This window comes from Procambarus clarkii, chromosome 30 (assembly GCF_040958095.1).
Source record: "Procambarus clarkii isolate CNS0578487 chromosome 30, FALCON_Pclarkii_2.0, whole genome shotgun sequence".
In the NCBI taxonomy this organism is placed as follows: domain Eukaryota; kingdom Metazoa; phylum Arthropoda; class Malacostraca; order Decapoda; family Cambaridae; genus Procambarus; species Procambarus clarkii.
Genome location: NC_091179.1, coordinates 32874236 through 32894315, shown reverse-complemented (window position 1 = coordinate 32894315; position 20080 = coordinate 32874236). Strand labels below are relative to the sequence as shown.

The window sequence follows — 20080 nt, the reverse complement described above, 5'->3', positions numbered from 1 at the left end:
TTAACTGTCACGGGTGATTGAATGTCCCAGATGTCAGTGCTGGAAGTGCTTCAGTTTTGTTTGTGAACACCTGACGGTGGTGGTGATGGTGGTGGTGTTGGTGGAATCTATGGTGGTGCAGGTGGTGGTGGCGTTGGTTGTCGCAATGGTGGTGATGGTGCAGGTGGTGGTGGTGTTGGTTGTCGCAATGGTGGTGGTCGTGCAGGTGGTGGTGGTGTTGGTTGTCGCGGTGGTGGTGGTGGTGGTGGCGGTGGTGAGTGATAGATCCCAACATCAAATTTCCTCTCGACGTTCGATGGCAGGGGTGGTAGTGGTGGCGTCAGTGCTGGTGGTGGCGTCAGTGGTGGTGGTGGCGTTAGTGGTGGTGGTGGCGTCAGTGGTGGTGGTGGCGTCAGTGGTGGTGGTGGTGCAGGTGGTGAAGGTGGCAGCGGACGGTGGTGCCTCACAAGGACCTTCTCCACCAACACCATCACGCTCTCATGCTGAAGGAATCATCTAACTTAGTAACTTATTTCCCCAGCATTAAACAACATGCGCCTCACACCATGATTCATCCGTCACATACGAATGTTATCATATATAACATTGGTGTGTGATATTTACGAATGTTATCTATGGTAATACCCGTACTGTCCACCAGGCTATCACGAAGACGGAATAATTGTAATGAGTGGATGTTAGACAAAGTTTGCATCTCATTAGCAATGGAATATCAACGACTGGGACGCTCTAGAGGCAGATTACATGTAACACAACTCTGAGGCTCCAGCACCTGCCTGCTGGTCCAGTCAAGGATGAGAGGCGAGACTCAAGGGCTGAAGCTCAGCACCGTAATTACAGCTAGGTGAGTATAGGTGAGGGAGAACGTACGTACGTATTCATACACAAACACACACACACACTTTGGTCCCACCTCTCGGTTGAGAGGCGGGACCAAAGAGCCAGAGCTCAACCCCCGCAAGCACAACTAGGTGAGTACAACTAGGTGAGTAAACACACACACACGCCACAGAGATTTTACAGGAAAGAGATGGTTGGGTTGACCGCATCTATCTGGACTTAAAAAAAGGCCGTCGACAGAGTTTCACATAAAAGGTTGTTCTGGAAACTGGAAAATATTGGAGGGGTGACAGGTAAGCTTCTAACATGGATGAAAAATTTCATGACTGATAGGAAAATGAGGGCAGTAATCAGAGGCAATGTATCGGACTGGAGAAATGTCACAAGTGGGGTACCACAGGGTTCAGTTCTTGCACCAGTGATGTTTATTGTCTACATAAATGATCTACCAGTTGGTATACAAAATTATATGGACATGTTTGCTGATGATGCTAAGATAATAGGAAGGATAAGAAACTTAGATGATTGTCATGCCCTTCAAGATGACCTGGACAAGTATATGGAGCACCACTTGGCAAGTGGAATTTAATGTTAATAAATGCCATGTTATGGAATGTGGAATAGGAGACCATAGACCCCACGCAACCAATATATTATGTGAGAAATCTTTAAAGCATTTTGATAAAGAAAGAGATCTAGGGGTGGTTCTAGATAGAAAACTATAACCTGAGGACCACATTAAGAACGTTGTGCGAGGAGCTTATGCCTATATATCGATGGCAATATACTAAAGAAATTGTTCACGACTTTTGTTAGGCCAAAGCTAGAATATGCAGCGGTTGTGTGGTGCCCATATCTTTAGAAGCACATCAACAAACTGGAAAAATTACAAAGACATGCTACTAAGTGGCTCCCAAAACTGAAGGGCAAGAGCTATGAGGAGAGGTTAGAGGCATTAAATATGCCAAAACTAGAAGAAAAAGAGGTGATATGATCACTACGTACAAAATAGTAACAGGAATTGATAAAATCGATAGGGAAGATTTTCTGAGACCTGGAACTTCGAGAACAAGAGGTCATAGATTTAAACTAGCTAAATACAGATGCCGAAGAAATATAAGAAAATTCACTTTCGCAAACAGAATGGTAGACGGTTGGAACAAGTTTGGTGAGAAGGTGGTGGAGGCCAAGACCGTCAGTAGTTTCAAAACGTTATATGACAAAAAGTGTTGGGAAGACAGGACACCACGAGCGTAGCTCTCATCCTGTAACTACACTTAGGTAATTACACACACACACAGCAACCCAACCCAAATTGCTGCACAGCCACATCAGGAGAAAGACAACAGTGAAGGAACAGGTAATGAAACTGAGGATAGGGGCAGACAGATTCACTACAAATGACAAGGAAGTGCACGAGGAACTCAATATGAAATTCCAGGAAGTCTTCACATTAGAGCAAGGAGACGTTCTAGAGATAAGAGAAGGAATAATTAACCAGGCACCACTAGAGGAATTTGAGATTACCAGTGGACATGTAAGGAAGCTTTTGCTAGAGTTGGACGTGACAAAGGCTATAGGCCTGGATGGAATATCACCATGGATAATAAAGGAAGGACCCCTCCATGGTGCCTGCTTGCCGTGGTGAGGGGCTCACGTACATCTCCCTGGGACCGGTGTGGGATGCCTTTGCCCCCTCTCCTGCCCCCTTTTTGGGTGGTGAACGTGCTGAAGGGCACCACGTAGGGGCCTTGTGAGCCATCGGACCACCCGCTGGAGGGGTCGCCCATGAGGGGCCGCCCTGAGTGGATGGTTGGGTGTCCAGGCTGGGGCAATAGGGGGAATGGGGGTCTTAGCACCAGTGTGGGAGAATGGATGATGTAGTAGGACTCCTCTGTTGAAAATGGGGAGCAGGCTCATGGGGTGGGTGACCAGGCCCCTGAGTCGGACCGTCCTGGAAGACCAGGATCTGTAGCCCCCACTATAGGACCCGGTTTAGGCCCAGACCGGACTCTTCCTCCCTGCTCCCCTCCCTCCTCTGTGGTTGGGTCGAGCCCCAAGCCTGCTGTGGTGACCACCTCGTCCCCTTGCACGGCTCCATCTCTTATTGTGGCTACTGTGACTTTTGACCCGTCTCTGTCTAAAGGTTCTCATCGCCGTCCACGCTACGGCTGCTCTCATATGCTCCCTTCCCATACTAATTTGTTCCATGCTTTGTTTGGTCCTCCTACATGGACTAAGTAATTTGACCTCCATCCTTTGGATTCAACTCCTCCTGACGATTTTTCCCTTCATAGGCATCTTGTCGATTCCGTAGATGCCTCTGTTACCTTCAACCCCACCTGTCTTGGTACCCGTGTCGTTGCTGCTCCTTCTCAGGATGCAGACACCCGCTTGGCCACCTTATCCTGCGTTGGTGAGACCCCTGTTCGGGTCTCAAAGAACACTCGGTTGAATGCCAGTGTTGGCACTGTTCTCCTCTCGCACCATGTTGCGACTGGTGTTAGGAATCTAAAAGACTGCCACGACTTGAAGACTTGAAGCCCAGGATCATTCTGTCCTCCAGGTGGATACATTTACTCGCCCCCCTCGTGGTCATCACCATCTGCCCATTTGAGTTGTAAAGGTTACCTTTGATAGTAGGACCCTTCCGCCCTCTGTCATTCTTGCTGGTGCCAGATGATCTGTTCAGGAGTATGTTCCATCTCCTCAGCTCAGCAATAAGTGCTGGAGGTTTGGGCAACGTGCCCTCAAATGCTCTAGTTTTGTCTCTCTCTCTGTCCCATGTGTGGAGGCGAGGGTCACTTTAAGTTGGAGTGCATTTCTCCCCAGGCTCGCTGCCTCAATTGTGGTGAGGCCCACCCTGCCTTCTGCACGTGTATAGGTTACAAACATGAGGCGGCTGTCCTCAACTTGAAGCACCGGCACCGTTTGTCTTTTCCTGAGGCTCGGCACCAAGTTCATCATCTCCCCTCTTTCGCTGGCGTCTCCTATGCTCGCGTGGTGCGCTCTTCCTCTCCTCGGTCTTCCCACCTTCCTCAGTCTCACAACCGTTTCCAAGCCTTAGACCCAGACATGCCCACCACCACCTCCCCTGTTTCCCTCCGTTCTGTCCCGGAGGGTCTCCCTCCTGGTTCTCTGTCTAGGACTTCCCTTCTTTCTACCCAGTCTGTCATGTCTTCTTTCTCTTCTCCCTCTGGTCCTCCTTCCCGTCATTCTCCTCTGTCTCTTGGCTCTCCACGCCGCCTGACTGTGCGGGCCGATGTCCATCGCTCTCCTGGTGGTCGTGTTGTTCGTTCTCGCTTTTCTTTTCCTGTCGAGACGCTGGAGTCTATTGCCCAGTACATTGATGCTGGGACACCTGACTCTTTGAGTCAGAAGCGGAAACCTGGCTCCTCTCCTTCCTCTTCCCTGGTAGGTAAGAAGACTTCGCTTCCTTTTTTGCCCCCTATCTCTGATTCTATCGTTCCTTCCCCTTCCGCTTCGGTGGTGAAGCCCTCTGTTCCTGCTGTGGGGGTTTCTTTAGCCCCTGGTTCCATCTCGGTTCCTGCCCTTGTTGAGGTGCGCTCCCCTCTTTCTGCCTCTCCTCCTCCTCTTTCTTCTCCTCCTCCAGACCCTGCTCGTCCACCTCTGGTCTGTTCTCCCGCTTCTTTCCCTTCTTCTTTACTCAGTTTACCCATGCCCCCTAACCCTGACTTCGCTGACCTTGATCCTGACCCTGTGCATCTTTAACGTGCTGTGTTCCTTTTTCACCTTTGTTTCTTCTTTGCTCTCTGTTGCTCTCCTCTCTCTTTTTGCCGATGTCTATTCTTCAATGGAACATCCGTGGATATTACGCCTATTTCCTTGACCCCCAACTTCTAATTTCACAGTTTTCGCCCCTTTATGTCTGTCTCCAGGAGCCGATGCTTGGTGCTCGTCCTGGTCGCTTCCATGGCTATTCTTTTCTCTCCCTCCCTCCCAGCTGTTGATGGGGCCCATAATTCTTCTGCAATCTTGATTCGCTCAGATGTTTCCTTTGTCCCCTTACTTTTTTTCCTCGCCTCTCCACTGTTTTACTGCCCGTGTCTTTGTGTGTAGATGGTACACGGTTTGTTCCATTTATCTCCCCCCCCCCACTGTCCCACTTTCTCTTCTCGATCTTAAACACCTCCTAGACTCCTTGCCGGAGCCAGTGCTCCTGCTGGGTGATTTCAATTGTCATCATACCCTTTGGGGTGATGTGCTGACAGACACCCATGGTCGCCTCCTTGAGCCTTTCATCCTCTCTTTTTCCCTGTCCCTTCTTAATTCTGGTGAGCCCACTCATTTGAATTTCAGACTCGCTCCCTTTCCTGTCTTGATCTTTCTCTGTGCTCCTCATCCCTTTCCTTAGATTTTGGGTGGAGAGTCCTTGATGACCTTCATGGCAGTGACCATTTTCCTATCCTTGTTACTTTTTTCTCTTTTCACCCTACTCTCTCCTTCCCTAGTTGGCGGTTTGCTGATTCTGACTGGCGCCTCTTTACTCTCCGTGCTATTATTTCCGACCTCTCCGTTCTGCCTCTCCCTCGCACCCTCCTTCTTTTTCATGACACTGTCTTTGACGCTTCCCTCCGCTCTATTCCTCGCTCTTCCTCTCGGGGAACGCGGAAGTGCGTTCCCTGGTGAAATATGGACAATGCACGGGCTGTCCGCTGTAAGTGTGGGGCCTGGAAGAGACATCGCCGCCGGCAGATGGTTGAGTCTTTTCTTTTGTTTAGGAAGGCGAGTGTGGTGGGCCGTAGGACCATCCGTGCGGCTAAACGTGCTTGTTGGATGTTTTATGTCTTCACTGTTACGTCCGAAACTCCTCTACTACTGGTCTGGAATCGTATCCACAAGATTGCGGGTAAGTTCGTTCCCAATGTCTCGCCGGTCTTTCGCCTCCATAGTGCTCTTGTGGCGGACCCGTTGCAGGTCACGATTGAACTGGGTTCCCATTTTTCATCTGTTAGTTCTGGTTCTCATCTTCCCCCAATCCTTCCTTCTTCGTAAGCCTATTCTTGAATCTCGTCCTTTAAATTTCTGTACTTATCTTCGCCTTCCCTATAATGATCCCTTCTCTCTCTCTGAGCTTCAGTCTGCCCTAGCCCTTTGCGGTTCTATGGCGGCGGGCTCCAATGGCATTCATTATGAAATGCTTCGCCTTCTCCCTCCGTGCACGTCTCAGTATTTACTGAGTCTGTACAATCGGGTCTGGGAGTCGTCGTCAGTCCCTGAAGACTGGCTCGATGCTGTTGTCCTCCCTATTCGGAAACGAGGGTCTCTCGGGTCATCACCCAAGGATTTCCGTCCTAATGCCCTCATGAGTTGTGTTTGCAAGCTCTTTGAACGTATGGTTGACGTTCGTTTGATGTGGTTCTTAGAACAATATCACCACCTCTCCCCTTCTCAATTTGGTTTTCGCAAGTGCTACAGCACAATAGATGTCCTGGTGAACTTGGAGGTCTATATTCATACTGCTTTTGCTGCGAAGACCTCCGTTGATGCCGTCCTTTTTGACCTGGAAAAGGCTTACGGCAGTATCATATTCTGTCTCAACTTCATTCTTTTGGCCTTCATGGGAATCTCCTTCTCTTCCTCCAGAGTGTCCTTTCATGTCGTGTCTTTCGGGTGCGGCTTGGTACCACTCTCTCTGCCTCTTTTCGGCAGTATGAGGGTGAACCCCAGGTAGTGTTCTGAGCATTACTCTTTTTCTAGCTGCCCTTAACGGTCTTCTTTCCTCTCTTCCTTCTGGCGTCTTCTCTGCTCTCTATGTTGACGATCTTTCTCTTTGCTGCCAGGGTGGTGATTTGGCTCTCCTTCAATGGTGGCTTCAACTTGCGATTGATGCCGTGCCGTCTTGGGCCACTGATCATGGTTTCAAGTTCTCTACGTCTAAGACTAGTGCTATGAATTTTACTCGAAAACATGTAGTTCTTCGTCCCTCTTTGTCGCTTTATGGTCATCCCCTTGTGTACTGGGATTCCGCTAAGCTTTTTGGGTTAGTCTTTGACACTCGTTTGTCTTGGTCAGCCCAAATCTCTTACCTCCGAGTTGAATGCTCTAAGGACCTTAACCTACTTAAGGTTCTGTCCCACACTTCTTGGGGAGCGGATAGGTGCATGCTCCTCTATTTGCACTCCTCTCTCGTCCTGTCTAAACTCGATTATGGTTGCCCTGCATACTCTTCTGCTTCTCTTCCTACTCTTCACTGTCTTGATGCTTTGCACCGTACTGGGTTGCGTCTCAGCTCTGGTGCCTTTCGTTCAACTCCCGCCGCCCTTAGTTTGTATGTTGACACTGGCTTCCTCTCTCTTCAGGACCGCCGTGATCGGTACTGTCTTCGCTATCTTGCGCGGGCCTTACAACATCCTTCCTCTCGCTTCTTTCGTGCTTTAACTTTTACCTCTCCTGTAGCTCCTGTTCCTCTTCATCGTCTCTCTCTTTCTGTCCGGTTATCTCGCTTACAAGATTCTCTTTCTGTTCATATTTCCAATGTTTCTCCTCATATTGTTCCTTCCTTGCCTCCGTGGAGAGTCCCCCTTCCCAAGTTTTGTACGTCCTTGACTTGTATTACTAAAGCCTTTACCCCCCTACGATTCTGAAAAACCTCTTCCTTGAGCACTTTTCTTCGCACTCCCATTCTATTTCCATCTTCACCGATGGGTCTATGTCTACGGACGGTGTGGGCTACTCTGTTATTTTTCCTGACTGCACTTATATATGTCGCCTCCCTTCGGAGGCTAGTGTCTTCACAGCAGAACTTTATGTTATTCTCTATGCTCTCCATCTCTTGCTTTCTCATTGTCATTTCTCCTTTATGATTGTAGTGGACTCTCGTAGTGCCCTCATGGCTCCAGGGTCCGCTAATCCTGTCCATCCGGTGGTCATCGAGATTCAACATTGCCTGTTTCTTACTTCTAGTAAATTTAAATCAGTAGAGTTTTGCTGGGTTCCCAGCCGTATTGGTGTTTCTTTAAATGAGCGTGCGGATGCTGCCGCTAAGGTAGCTATCCGTTCTTGTCCCATCTCCTGTAAAGGTATTCCTTATTCCGACTTTTATCCTGTTATTCATTCCTACATCCTTGCCTGTTGGAAGGGTTGTTGGTCTTCTGTAGTTAGTAACAAGCTGTGTACTCTCAAACGTAGTGTGTCTCCGTGGCCTGCCTCCTACCACTGTAACCGGCGGTGGGAAACTGCTTTGGTGATTGGCCATACACGCTTAACCCACGGTCACTTAATGGAGCACCGCCCTGCTCCTTATTGTCCAAATTGCATTGTCTCTATTACAGTTGTGCATATCCTTGTTGAATGTCCTGACTTCAAGGACGAGCGTGTGTCTTGCTTTCCGACCGTCCCTCGCGGTCACTTGTCTCTCGATAGAATTCTTGGTGACTCAGATACTTTTGATATCGTTCGCCTTATGCGTTTTTGTTCTCGTATTGGCATTCTTGGTGATATTTAGCGCCCTCTGATTATTTTGCACTTTGATGGCGCTACATAGCCTTCCCGGTTTGGTGCCTTCTTTTGATAATTACCTTATCTTACCTAAAGGAAGGAGCAGAAGCACTGTGCCTGCCACTCTCCATGGTGTATAACAAATCACTGGTAACAGGTGAACTGCAAGAAATTTGGAAGGCGGCAAACGTAGTCCCAATATACAAGAAGAGGGATAGACTTGAGGCACTGAACTACAGGCCAGTGTCCCTAACTTGCATACCATGAAAACTAATTGAGAAAATTGTGCGAAAAAAGCTAGTCGAACATCTAGGGCGAAGGTATTTTGTGTCACAACACAAACATGGTTTCAGGGATGGCAAGCCATGCCTCACAGAATTCGTAGTCCTCGTAGATTTAATTGAATTCTACGATCAGGCAAGAAAGAAAGGGGTGGGCAGACTGCATATTTTTGGATTGACAGAAAGCCTTTGACACAGTGCCACACCAGACACTAGTGCGAAAGCTGGAGATGCAGGCAGGAGTGAAAGGGAAGATACTCCATTGGATAAGAGGGAACCTAAGTAACAGAAGGCAGTGAGTCACTGTGCAGGGGTGAGGTATGAGATTGGCGAGACGTCATCAGTGGGGTCCCGCAGGGTTGACTCCATTCACAGTTTCAAATGTAGATATGATAGAGCCCAGTAGGCTCAGAAATCTGTACACCAGTTGATTGACAGTTGAGAGGCGGGACCAAAGAGCCAAAGCTCAACCCTCACTAGCACAATTAGGTGAGTACAATTAGGTGAGTACAAACACACACACACACACATACACACACACACACACACACACACACACACACACACACACACACACACACACACACACACACACACACACACACACACACACACACACAGGAACCCCCCAGCACCCCCCACCCCCCACCCCAAAATCCTCTGAGACCCTGCAAACCACCTCACCGATCTTAACACCCAGGGAACAGCTTTCCCCACGAGCAGAACGCTCACCAAGAAGTGGACAAGAAAATGAACAGAAGAAAGTGAGCTTTAAGGCAATGTACACTAACATAGATGGGATTACTAATAAAACAAGTGAACTTGGAGAATGGGCACTAGAAGAAAACCCAGTCATAATAGCACTCACAGAAACAAAGCTAACGAAATCCATAACAAATGCAGTGTTTCCACAGGACTACTATATAGTGAGGAAAGAGAGAGAAGGGAGAGGAGGAGGTGGTGAAGGTTTGCCGATAAGAAAAGGTTGGAGTTTTGAAGAGATGGGAGACTTCAACAATGGGTAGATAGATTGGGAGAACAGAGACCCACATGGAGGCCCAGACACATGGAGAGCTAAGCTGCTGGATGTGGCAACAAGAAATTTTCTAAGTCAACACGTCAAGGGACCGACAAGAATGAGAGGAGAGGATGAGCCAGCTTTGCTTGATCTGATATTTACCCTAAATGAGTCGGATATAAGGGAAGTTAAGTTGGAAGCCCCCTTGGGAATGAGTGATCATAGTGTATTGAGCTTTGAGTACAAGGTTGAGCTAGGAATTATCTCCCCCAAAAAAGAACTGGGAAACAAAGGGCTGGCATACCGAAAGGGAAACTATGAGGAGATGAATAAATTCCTAAGGGATATACCATGGGACACAGAACTCAGAGCTAAGTCCATACAAGACATGATGGACTATGTCACCCAAAAGTGTCAAGAGGCAGTAAACAGGTTTATCCCGGCCCGACAGGAAAAAACAGAGAAACAAAAGAAGAATCCATGGTATAATAGGGCATGTATGGAAGCAAAGAAACTGAACAAAAGGGCATGGAGAAACTTCCGGAGTAACAGAACACCAGAAAGCAAAGAGAGAGATACCAGAGAACCAGGAATGAGTACGTCAGGGTGAGAAGAGAAGCAGAGAAAAGTTATGAAAATGATATAGCAAACAAAGCCAAGACCGAACCAAAGCTACTCCACAGTCACATCAGAAGGAAAACAACAGTGAAAGAACAGGTAGTGAAACTTAGAACAGGCGAGGACAGGTATACAGAGAATGAGAAAGAGGTGTGTGATGAACTCAACAAGAGGTTCCAAGAGGTCTTCACAACAGAACAAGGTGAGGTCACTGTGCTAGGAGAAAGGGAGGTAAACCAGGCGGCCTTGGAAGAGTTTGAAATTATGAGACAGGAGGTCAAGAGACACCTGCTGGATCTGGATGTTAGAAAGGCTGTTGGTCCAGACGGGATCTCGCCATGGGTACTGAAAGAGTGTGCAGAGGCACTTTGCTTGCCACTCTCCATAGTGTATAGTAGGTCACTGGAGACAGGAGACCTACCAGAAATATGGAAGACGGCGAATGTGGTCCCAATATACAAAAAGGGCGACAGGCAAGAGGCACTGAACTACAGGCCAGTATCCTTGATCAGTATACCATGCAAGGTGATGGAGAAGATCGTGAGAAAAAACCTGGTAGCACATCTGGAGAGAAGGGACTTCGTGACAAATCGACAACATGGGTTCAGGGAGGGTAAATTCTGTCTGACAGGCTTAATAGAATTCTATGACCAGGTGACACAGATTAAGCAAGAAAGAGAGGGCTGGGCGGACTGCATTTTCTTGGATTGTCGGAAAGCCTTTGACACAGTACCGCATAAGAGGCTGGTACATAAGCTGGAGAGACAGGCAGGTGTAGCTGGTAAGGTGCTCCAGTGGATAAGGGAGTACCTAAGCAATAGGAAGCAGAGAGTTACAGTGAGGGGTGAGACCTCCGATTGGCGTGAAGTCACCAGTGGGGTCCCACAGGGCTCTGTACTCGGTCCTATCTTGTTTCTGATATATGTAAATGATCTCCCGGAGGGTATAGATTCATTTCTCTCAATGTTTGCGGACGATGCCAAAATTATGAGAAGTATTAAGACAGAAGAGGACTGTTTGAGGCTTCAAGAAGACCTAGACAAACTGAAGGAATGGTCGAACAAGTGGTTGTTAGAGTTCAACCAAACCAAATGTAATGTAATGAAGATAGGTGTAGGGAGCAGGAGGCCAAATACAAGGTATCATCTGGGAGAGGAAATCCTTCAGGAGTCAGAGAAAGAAAAAGACTTGGGAGTTGATATCACGCCAGACCTGTCTCCTGCAGCACATATCAAGAGGATAACATCAGCGGCATATGCCAGGCTGGCCAACATACGAACGGCATTCCGAAATTTGTGTAAAGAATCATTCAGAACTTTGTATACCACATATGTCAGGCCAATTCTGGAGTATGGAGCCCCAGCATGGTGTCCATATCTAGTCAAGAATAAGACTAAACTGGAAAAGGTTCAAAGATTTGCCACCAGACTAGTACCCGAGCTGAGAGGTATGAGCTACGAGGAGAGACTGCGGGAATTGAACCTTACTTCGCTGGAAGACAGAAGAGTTAGGGGGGACATGATCACTACATTCAAAATTCTCAAGGGAATTGATAGGGTAGATAAAGACAGGCTATTTAACACAAGGGGCACACGCACAAGGGGACAGGTGGAAACTGAGCTCCCAAATGAGCCACAGAGATATTAGAAAGAACTTTTTTAGTGTCAAAGTGGTTGACAAATGGAATGCATTAGGAAGTGATGTGGTGGAGGCTGACTCCATACACAGTTTAAAGTGTAGATATGATAGAGCCCAATAGGCTCAGGAATCTGTACACCAGTTGATTGACGGTTGAGAGGCGGGACCAAAGAGCTAGAGCTCAACCCCCGGAAGCACAACTAGGTAAGTACACACACACACACACACAGCATAACAGACGCTGTGTTTCCAAAGGACTACTATATAGGAAGGAAAGAATGGGAAAGGAGAGGAGGTAGAGGAGTGGCCCTGCTGATAAGGAAGGACTGGAGCTTTGATGAGATGGAAATTTCTGGCTGTGACGGATTCATATATTACATAACAGGAACTATGACAATGGGTGTACCGAAGATAATAGTGGCAGTCATTTACAACCCTCACCTAATTGACAGAACACCCAGACAGGAGTTTGATAGGAACAACATGGCAACCATTAATATAATAGAGAGTGCAGCTTCATTTGCCTGCAGGAGTGGCTCCAGACTCTTAATCATGGGCGTCCAATCATGGACTCTTTCAACCATGGAAAGATAGACTGGAAGAATGGGGGACCCACATGGAGGTGTAGATACATGGAGAGCTAAACTCTTGGAAGTGGCAACAAGAAACGTTCTGAGTCAACATGTCAGGGAATCCACAAGAATGAGAGGCAATGATAAACCAGCTAGACTCGACCTGATATTCATTCTGAATGAGTCAGAAATTAGAGAAGTTAAATTTCAAGCCCCCATAAGAATGAGTGACCACAGTGTATTGGTATTTGAGTATCTCGTGGAGGTAGGGATAACCTATCCAAGGATGGGATCGGAAGGAAAAAGAATGAATTACCGAAGAGGAAAATATGATGAGATGAGGAACTTCCTAAGGGGAATATCATGGGAAACAGAACTCAGAGAAAAGAATGTACAGGATATGATGGACTATGTTACCCAGAAATGCCAGGAAGCTGCAGATAGATTTATTCCGGTCTAGAAGGAGAAAAGCGAACAGCAACAGAAGAATCCATGGATCAACTAGAAATGTAGCATAGCAAGGCAAGTGAGTAAAAGAACAAGATGAAACTACAGGAATAACAGAACACCAGAGAGCAGGGAGCAATACCAGAGGGCAAGAAATGAGTACCTCAGAGTGAGGAGAGAAGCAGAGAGACAGTGCAAAAATGACATTGTGAGTAAAGCTAAGACCCAACCAAAACTGCTCCACGGCCACATCAGGAGGAAAACAACAGTGAAGGAACAAGTGATGAAACTGAGAAAAGGGGTGAACAGATACATAGAGAATGACAAGGAGGTGTGTGAAGAACTCATCAGGTGATTCCAGGAGGTCTTCACAAAAGAACAAAGAGAAGCCCCTGCGCTAAATGACGAGGAGGCAAACCAAGCAACTTTGGAGGATTTTGACCTCACCAGTGATGAGGTCAAAAGGAATCTGTTGGAGCTGAATGTGACAAAGGCTGTTGGGCGTGACAGAATCTCGCCGTGGATACTAAAAGAAGGTTCAGAAGCCCTAAGCGTGCCACTCTCTATGGTGTATAACAGGTCACTGGAAACAGGAGATCTACCAGAAACCTGGAAGACAGCTAATGTAATCCCAATATACAAAAAGGGGTGACAGGCAAGAGGCACTGAACTACAGGCCAGTTTCCCTAACTTGTATACCATGCAAGGTAATGGAGAAAATCGTGAGGAAAAGGCTCGTAGAGCATCTGGAGGGAAATAGCTTTGTAACACACCACCAGCATGGGTTCAGAGATGGTAAATCGTGCTTCACAGGTTTAATAGAATTCAACGACCAAGCAACAAAAATTAGGCAAGTAAGAGAAGGTTGGGCAGACTGCATTTTCTTGGACTGTCAGAAAGCTTTTGACACAGTACCCACTAAAAGGCTGTTACGAAAGTTGGAACAACAGGCATGAGTAAAAGGTAAGGTGCTCCAGTGGAAAAGAAAGTATCTAAGCAACAGGAAACAGCTAGTTAGTAACTGTGAGGGGGAGACATCAGAGTGGCGAGATGTAAACAGCGGAGTCCAACAGGGCTCTGTACTTGGACCCATCCTGTTTCTAATATATGTTAACAATCTTCCAGAGGGTATAGACTCGTTCCTATAAATGTTTACCGATGATGCAAAAATTATGAGAAGAATTAATACAGATGATGATAGACAGAGACTACAGGACGACCTGGACAAGCTGGAGGAGTGGTCTAGAAAATGGCTGCTAAGTTCAACTCAGGAAAGTACAAATTAGGCAAAGGGAGCAGAAGGCTGAACACAAGTTACCATCTGGGAGGTGAAATTCTACAAGAGACAAATAGAGAGAAGGATCTGGGGGTTAATATCACACCGAACCTGTCCCCAGAGGCTCACGTGAAAAGGATATTCTTAGCGGCATATGCTAGACTGGCCAATATAAGAACTGCCTTTAGAAACTTAAGGAAGGAATCGTTCAGGACCTTGTATACCACTTATGTCAGCCCTATCCTAAAATATGCAGTTCCAGCTTGGAGTCCGTACCTAGCTAAACACAAGACAAAGTTAGAGGCGGTATGCCACCAGACTTGTCCCGGAACTGAGAGGTATGACCTACGAGGAAAGGCTAAAGGACCTGAAACTCACGTCCCTAGAAGACAAAAGAGTAAGGGGAGACTTGATAACCACCTACAAAATTCTCAGGGGAATTGACTGGGTGGACAAAGATAAACTCTTTAGCACGGGCGGAAAACGAAGAAGGGGACAACGCCGGAAGCTGAGTACCCAAATGAGTCACAGAGACATCAGAAAGAACTTTTTCCGTGCCATAGTAGTTAATTAACAGATGGAATGTATTAAGTAGTAATGTGGTGGAGGCTGACTCCATATACAGCTTCAAGTGTACATATGATAGACCCTAGTAGGCTCAGGAATCTGTACACCAGTTGATTGACAGTTGAGAGGCGGGACCAAAGAGCCAGAGATCAATCCCTGCAAGCACAACTAGGTAAGAAAAACTAGGTAAGTACACACATACAGTTATACATACCCTAATTACTCCTTTAAAACCTCCATGATCTCGCTCTGAGGACAGTAGTAACACTACAGGTTAGCCTAAAGAACATAGTTATTTACATATAATATACCGGAGGCCCCGCCTGAGACATCAGCCTTCCACCAACTTATCATCCTCAGGAACACCCCAGACCCCGCCTCCCCCGCCTCCCCCACACTCACCAGAACAAGCGGACCTCGCCAACCCTGGGACAGCGACGCTATACACCCAGGTCACCAGCGCCCGCCACCAGGGCACGAGGACGTCACCAGCAGCAACAGCCACACTCTCGCCCACCAGGTCACGGGGTCACCGCCACGCCCGACACACCACCAACAACACACACCACACCAGCATGTGCCTGTTCATGTGTGCTGTGACGGCACCTGCAGTTTGGACGGCCGCGGACTCTTCCCCTGAGAGGATGATAAGAGGAGTATTAATGATTATTATCGGTGTTATTGGTACTGTAATACAAGACATGCTTCACCAGGCTCATCACCACTCACCAGGCTAATCACCACTCACCAGGCTGATCACCACTCATCAGGCTGATCACAATTCACCAGGCTGATCACCACTCATCAGGCTGATCACCACTCACCAGGCTGATCACCACTCACCAGGCTGATCACAATTCACCAGGCTGATCACCACTCACCAGGCTGATCACCACTCACTAGGCTAATCACCACTCACCAGGCTGATCACCACTCATCAGGCTGATCACAATTCACCAGGCTGATCACCACTCACCAGGCTGATCACCACTCACCAGGCTGATCACAATTCACCAGGCTGATCACCACTCACCAGGCTGATCACCACTCACCAGGCTGATCACCACTCACCAGGCTGATCACCACTCACCAGGCTGATCACCACTCACCAGGCTGATCACCACTCACCAGGCTGATCAACACTCACCAGGAACATTAGGGATCACAATGTGCACCAAGACTCACTATATTTACCGGTTCTTACTCCGAGAAATCCCATTATCATGAGATATCAATGAACAGCAGCCGTGATGAGGGATCGAACCGATGTGCTGGGTGACTAGAGCCTGCCTGGGAACACCCAGCGCATAGGTTCGAACCCTCAACAGGGCTCCCGTGGATTTGTTTACGAGGAACACCAGTAGTCAAAGGTTGACATTAAACTGCTAGTCACCACGCTCTTAAGGGGGACATATTGCGTTTTTTTTAATGTGTCTTAATATCAACCAAACTTTTTGACGAGTTGTATATAAAATTTGTTTCAACTGGCCCAAGTCTCAGCATCGTAGAGAATTATGATGATTAGAATAAATAAGGAGAATTTATATTTTTTTGAATTATGTTTAAAAAAATTCCAAAATGGTCAAAAATAAAATAAAACAAAATGTCAACTGATATCATGTCTATGACTCTACGCTATCACAATAGCATATAATAAAGTATTTTAATATTCAGTTTTATAGGGAAAAAAAAAATAAAAAATATTAGATTTTTTCTCAAAATTTGTTCATATTTTTAATCAGCTGATTTGCATGAAACTTATACACCTTACAGAACGTATGCCTATCTGTAAAGATGCAAATTTTCGAGGAAATTGATTGAAGTCAACTTCAACCACAGGTGACAGAGTGTTTTTGATCTTATTTATTTTCAAGAAACATAAAATTACATCTCCTCTTTCATTTTTTTCAATTTACATGAAATTTACATCTTATATGTAGAGATGACGTCTCTATAACATTTATAAAACAATTTATTCGTAAGTTCATTTATTGATTTTATAAATATTTGCAAACATGAAATATTGGGATGTATTTTGGGGGGAACTTTGACTACTTGTATTAGTAAAACTAAACATATTTTGGATAATCCATTTTAAAAATCCTTTATTATATGCTAATATGATATATGAGTGTCTTAGAAATGATGTCATTTGAAACTTGTGGTTGTAGTTAATTATTGAAAATGTGTAAATTTCGTCGGAAAAACATAAAAAAATATATCTTCCTTTCTATATAGGGTGCGATACTGAAACACAGAACAGTTGTAGCCCTTCGTATATACAACCAGCAAAAACCAAAGTTAGGTTGACATTAAACAACATTTAAAAAACGAAATACGCCCCCGACTCGCTTAGCACCAAATACTTCAGGACTCACCATTCACCACGAGCACCAGGACTCACCACGTGCACCAGGACTCACCACGTGCACCAGGACTCACCACGTGCACCAGGACTCACCACGTGCACCAGGACTCACCACGTGCACCAGGACTCACCACGTGCACCAGGACTCACCATTGACCACGTGCACCAGGACAGAGGCGGCGTCAGCGTACTGAGGGACACAGGTGTAGTTGCCGACGTCGGCCTTGCCAGCCCGCGTGAGGAAGAGCTTGGACGTCGTCCTCGAAGGTGTCTTCTCTATCTCTACACTCACGCCACCCCTGTCGGAGGCATGGTGAGGGACGGTGAGGCACGGTGAGGGACGGTGAGGGACGGTGAGGGACGGTGAGGCGTAGGTGAGGGACGGTGAGGGAAGGTGAGGCGTAGGTGAGGGACGGGTGAGGGTTAGGTGACAGTGAGAAACGATAGAAACAGAGACACAGTAAAGATATTGTTTAGTAAAGTGAGGTAAAGTTAGAGAAAATGAGAGATTATAAGACACTGTCGACAGACGGTGAGATAGAGAGAGAGTGAGAAACAATGAGAGACGTTCTTCTCCCCTCTCATCACCTAGGGTGAGAGTGAGAGAAAAGATGTTAATATAAAAAGCATCAAGAAAAGTGGGAATCGACTTTTATGTGGTGAATTAAAGATATTTATGGCAACGAAGAGCTCAGGGGGCGGTCACTGTTATCATGCGAGGCGACTTCTGTCTATATGCGGCTTCTATATTCTATCACGCAGCTTCTATATATTATCATGCGAGGCGGCTTCTGTCTATAAGTGGCTTCTATATTCTGTCATGCAGCTTCTTTATATTATGCGAGGCGGCTTCTATCTGTAAGCGACCTCTTCCTCTCATGTGCTTAAACTTTCACTTAACACGTTGAACTGAATTCCTTCCTGTATTGTTGTTTGGTAAGGTGTTTTGTGTGGTGTCGGGCTTAAGGTGGCGTTATAATTGTTTGGCCGAAAAAATTCGGCCAAACACGAAAAATTTATAAAAATACTACAACGTTCTGGCAACACCGTGGTGCAAACCGTTTAATGTTATGATAATAAATAACGTAATTAGAGCAAATTTTCCAGCCGCAATTGCCCGAAATCTGGTCCTCGCGGCTCGGGTGCGCCGTAGGGTGATGCGTCATACGTTGTAAGCGTCTAGTATTTCGCAATAGAGTGGAGAATATCTTGTTATGCATATACAAATTATAAACACACTCGCTGGCAACTGTCTTCTGTGAGAGGGAGGGGCTATAATCCGATTACTCTGGCTTAGTCACCCTCTCAGTGTCTGTGCCGGCGGTCGCATGCCTGACGCGCTCGCACAGATCGTATTTTCTTGCATATACTGCACAATGGATATAGTATCGGACAAGAAGAAAGCTCTAAAGGCAAGAGCTCTACGCGTTAGCCAAGTAAAGAAGGAGCGTAAAGCCACACTGAGGCAAAACAAGAGTTCCCTTGAGTGAAGAGAGAGGGCAGCCTCCCGCCCCCACAACACACTACCTCGCCTCACACCCAGGCACCCACACCTCCTGTGGCACCTGCCACACCTCTGTGGCACCTGCCACACCTCCTGCTGCACCTGCCACACCACCTGCGGCACCTGCCACACCACCTGCGGCACCTGCCACTCAAGATCTTAGACCTGCAACTCAAGACGTTCTCCCTCTTGATGTTGCAAGATGTTGCATATTTCAGACCAATTATATTAGGTTAGTATGTATTATGTTTTATATCTTGATACTATATCATAAATAATTGTAAATATAAAGCTGCTGTCTTTTTTTTTATTTTTTTTTATTTTTTTTTTTTTATTTTTTTTTTTTTAATAATTTTTTTTTTTTTTTTTATCAGGCGATCTTCATGGAACTTACACACCTTACTGAAGGAATGCCAATCTACAAGGGTGGTAATTTTGATTGAAATTGGTAGTTCATCAACCTCAGCCAAAGGTGGCTGAACTTTGACCTTCATTTTTTACAGGTAACTAATTTGCAACTATATGGTTGAATAACTTTTTTATTTATTATTCAATTTACATGGAACTTGCACATTATATGTAGAGTCTGTGCCTCTAAAAACTCAAGTTATATATTTCCCCTAAGATCATTTATTGATTTTATATATATTTATAAACATCATTTTGTTGCATAATTTTTTGGGTGAACTTTGAAAATTTGTATTATTGCACTAAATAGGTTTGGGATAATAATGCCACTAGACAACCTTTATTATATAGTATTGTGATAGCTGAGTATCATAGAAATAATATCAGTTGATATTTGTATTTGTTATATCAACTTTAAAACATGTAAAAAAATGGTTAAAAAAAGTTTTTTTTTTTTTTCTCCCTCTCTATTTAGGCTGCGATGCTGAAACTTGGACCACTTGCAGCCCTCTTCACGTGTAACACGTCAATAAATTTTCATTGCACTAGAACAACTTTTATGAACCCTAACTATCGCCCCCTTAAGGCTCGTCACCTCCTGAAAAGTTCAATATGACCACCACAAAAGTTTACTGGCCAACTAGAAAGTATACTTTACGTAAGAACATTGTCCAGGAGTAAATAATACTCTCAGGGTATACACTGAAAAGCTGGGAGTTCCCCCCCCCCCAAAAAAAAAAAAAATTGTATGATTTAATGAACATTCCAGACCAGGTAAAAATTTGTGTTTTTAATATTTATATTTAGTTTAATTGTTGTCGATATTTCTTTATTTTTTGTTTCTTTAATTTATTCCAAAATGTCAAATTCTCAAGTTAAGACTGAAATAAACTCCTAAAAATTGCGTCGATATTTTCTATTTTATTATACTATTTTATTATAGTTCCATTGTAAAGTTGATCTCATATATCAAGAAGAATCTTTAATATTATGACTTTGCATCCATCTCCTGTTTTGGGATAAAAGTTCATGGAACTCTGACACTGCTACACCTTAGATAATTTACCTCATGGAAGGGAGGG

The 20080-nt window shown here is 45.7% G+C and overlaps 1 protein-coding gene and 1 long non-coding RNA gene across 2 annotated transcripts in view; one reads left to right on the top strand and one right to left on the bottom strand.

Annotated features, from left to right (window-relative positions):
- Positions 1 to 20080, bottom strand: part of LOC138349869 (lachesin-like) — a 37513-nt gene that overhangs the window by 249 nt on the left and 17184 nt on the right. Inside the window, exons 6-8 of the mRNA XM_069333808.1 lie at positions 17237 to 17385; positions 15121 to 15354; positions 1 to 482 (exon numbers count right to left, since the gene is read on the bottom strand). The exon at positions 1 to 482 is cut by the window's left edge and continues 249 nt beyond it. Coding sequence (XP_069189909.1) covers positions 15248 to 15354; positions 17237 to 17385 — 256 coding nt within the window. The 3' untranslated portion in view covers positions 1 to 482; positions 15121 to 15247. The remainder of the gene's footprint in view (positions 483 to 15120; positions 15355 to 17236; positions 17386 to 20080) is intronic.
- On the top strand, positions 18052 to 19546 carry LOC138370093 (uncharacterized). The gene is made up of 3 exons (XR_011230047.1): positions 18052 to 18822; positions 18965 to 19093; positions 19474 to 19546. It is a non-coding gene; the product is annotated as an uncharacterized lncRNA (long non-coding RNA).